Below are 7,836 nucleotides of genomic sequence, written 5' to 3' on the forward strand. Positions count from 1 at the left end.
CCTGACCGAGCTGCTCCCTGCAAGCAAAAAAAGGAAGAAAAAAACTGATGACTGAAGAGAAGTAAAGAATGGGTGGAGATCATCTGCACACCTGTTTTCCCAGCACTTTGGGAGGCCAAGGTTGGTGGATCACTCGAAGACAGGATCTTGAGACCAGGCTGATCAACATGGAAAAACCCCGTCTCTATTCAAAATACAAAAATCACCCAGGCTTGGTGGAATATGCCTGCAGTCCCAGCCATTTGAGTGGTTGAGGCATGAGAATCACTTGAGCCCTGAAGGACAGGATTGCAGTGAGCCCAGATTGCACCATCACACTCCAGCCTAAATGACAAACTGAGATTTTGTCTCCAAAACAAAACAAAGAACAAGAATGGGTGGGAAATACTCAAAATGATCTAATTTTATTTGGTTGCTTTGATGTTCTACAACTGAAACTCAATCACAGACAAATTAGTATTTCATTATCTTTCCATCAGTAACTCAATAACTAGAGATTTCTGATGGATAAATTGCACAACAGGTTAAAAGTTTTCATTCAGGTGCTCTTTATTTCTGATATTCCTTGGTAACCATCCTTGCAGGGATAACATTCTCATCACTGTAGAACTTTAGCTTCTCTTTCCGACTCTAGGACACGGGTCCCTGAAGTTCTCATTGACGTCACCTCAACATTTTCCTCCAGCCTTGCCCCCTGCTGTTATGTATTTTCCCTCACGCTGAGCACTTGCCTGTGCTTCCTTTAAGTTGCATGTGGCCTGGACACAGTCACTCATGCCAGTAATCCCAGCACTTTAGGAAGCTGAGGCAGGAGGATCCCATAAGCCCAGCAGTTTGAGACCAGCTGGAGCAACACAGTGAAACCCTGTCTCAAATTGTCTTTAATAAAAATTTTGGAACTATTAAAAAAGGAAATAAGAAAAGAGGAAAATAACTTGCACCTACATAGTAGGTTTTAGTGTCCAAGTGCCTGGAAGAGAACATTAGATTTATCTACCCTGCTAGGCACGCCTTCCCTAGCAGCAAAGATGGAGCTCCAGTTCCTCAGACGGTGATGAGCCACAGGAAGGGCAGGGGGTGGGGCCAATGAAGATCCTCTTGGGCTGCCTGACTTCCCTCAGTGTACACATCAGCTCAGCCCGAAGTGGGGTGAAGATCTCCCAATTGACACGAACCAAGGAATTCAAACTCTCCTCAGGGGCAGGATACGTCTCCAGGCTTAACTTGCTCAGCCCGCTGGTGTGGCGCAGCAGGTCCTTCAGGGCGCCCATAGACATACAATTTCTGCCAAAGTAGAAGGTGGTGAGCTGGGAGCAGTGGCTCAGGCCAGGCAGGATGGCACTGAGTTGGGAGTAGTGGATCTGACAGCCCTCCAAGATGAGGGTTTCGAGAGAGGCAGCAATTTTCTCTAGCAGAGCTCCTAGGGGTTCAAGACTGATGCGGAACAGCAGCACGTAGCTGAGATTCAGATGCTTTAGGTAACTGAGGCTTGGGTACTGGGAGAGACACTTCATGTCTTCTTCCAATAGGTAGCCATAAGTTAATTCCAAGTTCTCCAAGGGGTTCTGGAGGCACCTGTGGAGATCAAGAAGTTAGTTCTGGGCAATGGTACAAGTTAGATGAAGGTAGTGGGGAATAACCTCAAGGAAAATGGCTGCGTCAACCAAACACAACTTTGTTGCCACCATCTGATGATGGTCCTCACGCAAGTTGCTGCATGATGAGGACCCTGATCATTCACGGGCTGTCCCATTTTAGCCTCAGCACTTTCACCATTGCTTGTGTGATAGGTTCAAGGCCATAAAATCTCTAAAGCCTTTTTTTTTTCATCTTTTAGCAGAAAACTTCATCTCTGGGCCACAGGTGCCCGGTGGGAGATGTGCACAAAGAACTCAACTGAGCAAGGTCTAGGGACATCAGCTAGGGCTACATGTCGGCAGGGGCTCCCTGACATGCCTGCATCTGCAAACCAACTGTCACTTTTTACCACTCTCATGCCTACTCCCTCACCTCCATCCCGGAAGCACTCATTTCCCATGTCAATTACCTTTCCTGGAGTTCAAAACAACCTTTTACAAACAGGGAATCAGAGACAGGATCATTCATGATCACTAAGCCGGTGAGGACAGACCTTCTATTGTGAAATGGACAGGTTTGATGCGCTTTCCCTCCTTTCATACCCTCCTCTATTATCTCTTTGACATCGTATCAACTTGAAACACACTTTCTAACAGGAAATTCACATGTGCACCCCCAATAGAGCTGAAACCCCCACTAACTAGCTTGTACATGATGTCCCTCTCTAGCTTCTACCCCAGGTGACCCCTCTGCCCTTATTGGAGCGATCCTGTGATAGCCACTCCAGGACATGGAACACTGAATGGGACAATGTGTTGATATTCTGATGTCCCCTTCACTGTGACGTTGCCACTGGCTGGCACACAGTACATGCCTTCTAATGTTTGCTGTAACAGAACAAGGCTATGCTGTGATCTGCATAAAGTGCATGATCCTTTCTCACCTGATCAGCTGTTCCAGGTGCCCACTGAGGAAGGTGATCAATTTTATTTTAAGCAACTGGAGGTGTTCCAGCCTGAGGAACACAGAGCTGAATTTGGCGACTAACCGTCCTTCGAGTTCATTATCTGACGTGTAATGATGGCACCTGGAGAAAACGAGTTTGCGAAGATTCTTCATCTCCTTCAGGTAACAACGAAGCTTTCTTATCAGACGTGGCCAGGACATGTTGCGAATTTCCAGCTCTTGAATACTATTCAGGTATATTATTTTCAATGACTTTCTGAGATATTTAATCGGCGTTAGATAATTGACCAGCTTACTACAGCACAGGTGTACTAAACCTCTCCTTTGGTAAACCCACTGAAAGAGGTATCTCAGGCATTCATCCTGGGGTATTTCCTTGAGGCAGATGTCTATGAACACCTTTAAAGGCTGGTGCTCTCCCATCCTTGGACAGTCCTCTGCTGTCTGCCTCTTACTCATGGTCTCTGGGAAGCAGGACAGGGCCCAGGCTCCAGGCCATATGGCCCAGAAATTCTCGTCAACATCCCGCAAATCCAGCACCTGAAGTTTCCACCTCCTATGGGTAAAGTAAGGGAGAGGCTCAGAATTCAGAAGGACCCATCCCTGACTTTTGCTTTCATTCTCATCCCATAAATCAGCTGCTCCTGTCCTCAGTGCTCCGTGTTCTCTTTGTCTTTTCTCAATCCCTGTTCCCTTTTGATTCCCTTTTGATTCTGACTTTTGATTCCCCACTTCTATTCCCTTTACCTTCCACTGAGTAAAGGCAGGTTTCTGTTCCCACAGTGGACCCTGTATGGTGAGCAGTCCTGTCTCTGAGGATCTGGACAGTGGCCAAAGCCTCCCTGATCTTCCTCGCCAACACCATCAGAAGACTCTGTGCCACACTTGGGCTACCTCTCTGCCTGACCCTGCTGTTCTTTCCCTGGACACCTGAGCCCTATCTACCAGCCCTCCTGGGTCACCTCACCTGGGGCGATCCTTCTGTGTAAGCAGCATATGAAGCCCTTCCAGCAATGCTTTTAAGGTCTCCAAATGAAGCGTCCTCATCAGTGATCCCAGAGGGAGGCAGGTGAAGGGCCAGGCCTGCACCATCACCGTCAGAGTCTGGAAGTGTCTCCTGTGGAAGGCCTCCATGAAGAGTGGGAGATAGAGCACCCTGGGCAGCTCCTCCATGGCAGAGATGGACAAGGCCTGGTCTCTCAGCAGGCTCTGCCCTGCCAGCTCCAGGAGTCTGGGTGGGGCCTGGATGCTCATCCTGATAGATCTGCAAGGAAAATCTCTAAAAGACAAATCCAGGGAAAATGTATCACTCTCAGGGCAAACACAATCATCTGCTTCTACTGGTACCAGGAAGAATGTCTTCCAAACACCAATGAGGGAGGGGTCAAGGAGACCACTGGCTTGTTAATTTTCCTCCATTGCTCCACTGAATCCCAGAACCACCGGACAGTGCCACTGAGGATCCTGAAAGCCAAGCTCTACCTCTTTGAGGAAAAATTTCTTGTCACTTACCACCCTAAACAATGAGAATGAGAGTGTCCTGTGGGCCCAGACAGCCTACATTCTCAGTTTACACCATAAACATGCTGGGGGAACACTAAAGGGACTCCCTAAAATCAATGCCATTATTTTTTATTTTGAAAATTTTCTACCAGAAATGGACCAGGTGCTGTGGCTAATGTCTGTAATCCCAACACTGCTGGATGGCAAGGCAGGCAGATCAATTGAGGTCCGGGATTCGAGAACAGCCTGGCCTACATAATGAAAAGATGTCTCTACTAAATATAAAAAAATTAAGAATCATTTGACTCCAGAAGGCAGAGGTTGCAGTGAGCCGACATCACACCACTGCTCTCCAGCCTGGGTGACAGAGTTGGACTCCGACTCAAACAAAAACAAATTGATAAATTAATTAATTAAAATGTTAGCCAGGTGTGGTCATGCATGACTATAATCCTAGCTACTCTGGAGGCAGAGGAAGGAGAATCACTTGAAGCCCAGAGGCAGAGTTTCCAGGGAGCCCAGCTCAGGGCCCTGCACTCCAGTCTGGGTGACACAGTCAGAATAGATCCCAGAAAAAAAACAAAATAATTCACTGGAACTGTAAAAGTGGTGTGATGGTATTCCACAGCATTTGGAAGGTATGTATAGAAATGCTAACTGTAGCTGGGCGCAGTGGCTTACTCCTGTAATCCCAGAACTTTGGGAGTCTGAGGTGGGCAGATCTCCTGAGGTCAGGAGTTTGAGGACAGCATGGCCAACATGGCAAAACCCTGTGTCTACTAAAAATACAAAAATTAGCTGGGCATGGTGGTGAGTGCCTGTAATCCAAGCTACTCAGGAGGCTGAAGCAAGAGAATTGCATGTAACTAGGAGGCAGAAATTTCAGTGAGCCAAACCACACCATGGCACTGCAGCCTGGGCAACAATAGGGAAACTCCATCTCAAAAAAAGAAATTAACCAGAAACTGTAAAAGTGCTACCACGCTATTCTAGAGCACTGTAACTCTAAGATGAAGGTTCCAATAGACATCACTTCCACATACTCACAATTACCCACTTTTGGACGGATCCTAGGGGCAAAGATAAATCCTATGATCTGAGCAAAACAGCACTCTTTAGATTGGTGTGTGGGATACCTTTAAGGATTTTATGAAAATGAAAGCACACTTGGAGAATCACAGTAACACCAAGTCCATGAACTGTAATTGAAGGGCACAAAAACAAATAACTTCAAATGTCAAGAAATAAAAATTCATCTCACTGTAAATTTTTAATATATTTTTTAAAAACCTGCTTCGATAAGAATTTTTAAATGACAAAAACCAAGCACAAATCACAATTTGATGGATGAAGACAAAACTACATTTAGAGGAAAAATGAAAGCCTAAATCTGTTCATCTCACGAAACAGACAGAAAAATATTCTGTGCCACTTTGGGATGTGTGTCACCATCCCTGACTGGCTGGCTGGCTGCTGATCAGATGGGCATGACCCTAAGCAGGTGGTGACTTACCAGCGCTGGACTCACTTTGCAGAGTTCTGGGACCTCTCAGGGAACCAACCAGTAGCTTCAGGTATGAGTGCTGTGGGTCTCTTCTGGGTACCCTCAGGAGATTTTATAGACCTTTCTAACCCCACCCTTCCCTTCTCAATCACCAGCTTCCAATCAGAAAGTGATACCTGATTAGATCTTGTAGTCCCACCCAGTTAATCCTGATTGAGTTTTCAGCTTTCTTCTGACTAATTGATTGAATTAGATACACATTTATGGAAGTAAAAGAATAAAAAATAGGGTGAAAGTCCAAAACTCATTCGTTCATTTATTCCCCAAATACTGATGAAGTTTGGCTAATACACGACTTTCATAGTGATACAGGGAAGGGATTAATCTGTTCCTGATATTAGACCAAAAAAAAAAAAAACCTTAAGTTTTCCTTATTGGAGGATGTTTGGCCACATCAAAATTGTCAAAATGTTTCAGAGCTACAACAGCCTGAAGAAGATAGTGATGTCATTCCCAAGAAAACAGAATAAAAAGCTGTGTATATAGAGTGGTCACCTGTGTTTTATGCTATCTAACATAGCAGATCATATGCACATTCAGGTAGAAGAAAGGAACCCCTGAGGGTGTGATCTATCTCAAGACTAAGTCAAGGCTTCACTGAAGGAAATCAGGACAAAATGACCAAGTGAGGTGGGGACTGAGCGGAGTGAGACTAGCTGTTCTAATGGGAACCTGCAAAGGAAACAAGACAATGTAAAACATGGCGGTTATCTTGTGGGCATCTAGATGTCAGGACTCAAAGTCTTTTGTCAAGATTGAGTTTATTTATTGATTGTTTGATTTTCAGACTGGGCCTACATCTGTCACTCAGGCTGGAGTGCAGTGGCACGATTTCAGCTCACTGCAGCCTCAACCTTCTGGGTTCAAGCCATTCTCTCACTTCTGCCTCCCAAGTAGCTGGGAATTACGGGTGCACTCCAACAAGCCCTACTAATTTTTGTATTTTAGTCGAGATGGGGTTTCACCATGTTGGCCCGGCTGGTCTCAAACTCCTGACCTCAAGTGATCTCCTCACCTCGGCCTCCCAAAATGCTGGGATAACATGCATCAGCCATCTCACCCACCCTAGATTGAGTTCAGAAATTAAAAGGAGAATCATCAAAAGAGATAGGGCAGACTTAAACCATAACATTCACTTTGAAAACACAGGGGGCAGGTATAGTCTTGGCCCTACTAGAAGGTAAAGGGTGTTTACCCACAAAAATGATGGGCTCCTCTCAGAAAACCAGCTTGCAAAGATGGAATCTGAGAATGTGAGCTGGAGCAGAGGCCAGAGAGAAGATTGTGGCTAGACCTGGGAAGGGAGACTTTCCCAAGCTGGAAGCCACCCAGGTAGAAACTGTGGGCTCTACAGGATGTGAGAGAGAAATGAATGAGGGTCCATATGTCCATCATTGTTCTATCATCTGGAAACCTTTCCTTTAGACTCTGGGATCTTCCCACAGTGGAACATTTCCCAGCAACCATTGGCCCCAGTCATTTTCCAGGACCCTTCATCCAAATCTTAATCTCAGCCACTGCCTTCCTACTCTAATTTCATAATTCATGTTTCCTCCTTCTTAGAGTCCTTTCCTGTCACTAATATTGAACATAGAGATTCTTATCAGAGCATCACCATTAGGCCTACAAAGAAAGCTCAGACCCAGGCACAGTGGCTCACGCCTGTAACATCAGCACTTTGAGAGGCCAAGGTGGGCTGATCACGAGGTCAGTATATCAAGACCATTCTGGTTAATACGGTGAAACTCCACCTCTACTAAAAATACAAAAAATTAGCCAAGCATAGTGGCAGATGTCTGCACTCCCAGCTACTCAGAAGGCTGAGGCAGGAGAATCGCTTAAACCCAGGATGCGAAGTTGCAGTGAGCTGAGATGGCGCCACTGCCTTCCATCCTGGGTGACGGCATGACACTGTCAAAAAGGAACAAAAGAAAAAGCAAGCAAGCAAGAAAGAAAGAAAGAAGGAAGGAAGGAAGGAAGGAAGGAAGGAAGGAAGGAAGGAAAGAAAGAAAGAAAGGAAGGAAGGAAGGAAGGAAGGAAGAAAGAAAGAAAGAAAGAAAGAAAGAAAGAAAGAAAGAAAGAAAGAAAGAAAGAAAAAAGAAAAGGAAGGAAGGAACGAAGGAAGGAAGGAAGGAAAAGAAAGAAAGACCTCAGGCCTCTAATCCCAGTCCTTTGGGAAGCGAAGAAAGGAAGAGTGCTAGAGCTCAGGAGTTTGTGAGGAATGT

At 45.6% G+C, this 7,836-nt stretch overlaps 1 protein-coding gene across 2 annotated transcripts; it reads right to left on the reverse strand.

Moving 5' to 3' along the window:
• Positions 1–389: 389 nt before the first annotated feature.
• Positions 390–5,638, reverse strand: LOC115933279 (PRAME family member 1). Of its 2 annotated transcripts, XM_055384774.2 has the most exons (4): positions 5,561–5,638; positions 3,512–3,823; positions 2,522–3,100; positions 390–1,575 (listed from the first exon to the last, which is right to left on the reverse strand). In XM_055384774.2, the coding sequence occupies exons 2-4, from the start codon at positions 3,796–3,798 to the stop codon at positions 1,017–1,019; spliced, it is 1,425 nt and encodes a 474-aa protein (XP_055240749.1). In that variant the 5' UTR covers positions 3,799–3,823; positions 5,561–5,638; the 3' UTR covers positions 390–1,016. The 2 variants fall into 2 exon arrangements, with proteins under 2 accessions (XP_055240749.1, XP_055240755.2); XM_055384780.2 differs by lacking the exons at positions 2,522–3,100; positions 3,512–3,823; positions 5,561–5,638 and adding an exon at positions 2,048–2,326.
• Between the last annotated feature and the right edge of the window lie 2,198 nt (positions 5,639–7,836).

Source organism: Gorilla gorilla, chromosome 1, assembly GCF_029281585.2.
Source record: "Gorilla gorilla gorilla isolate KB3781 chromosome 1, NHGRI_mGorGor1-v2.1_pri, whole genome shotgun sequence".
Taxonomy (NCBI): Eukaryota; Metazoa; Chordata; class Mammalia; order Primates; family Hominidae; genus Gorilla; species Gorilla gorilla.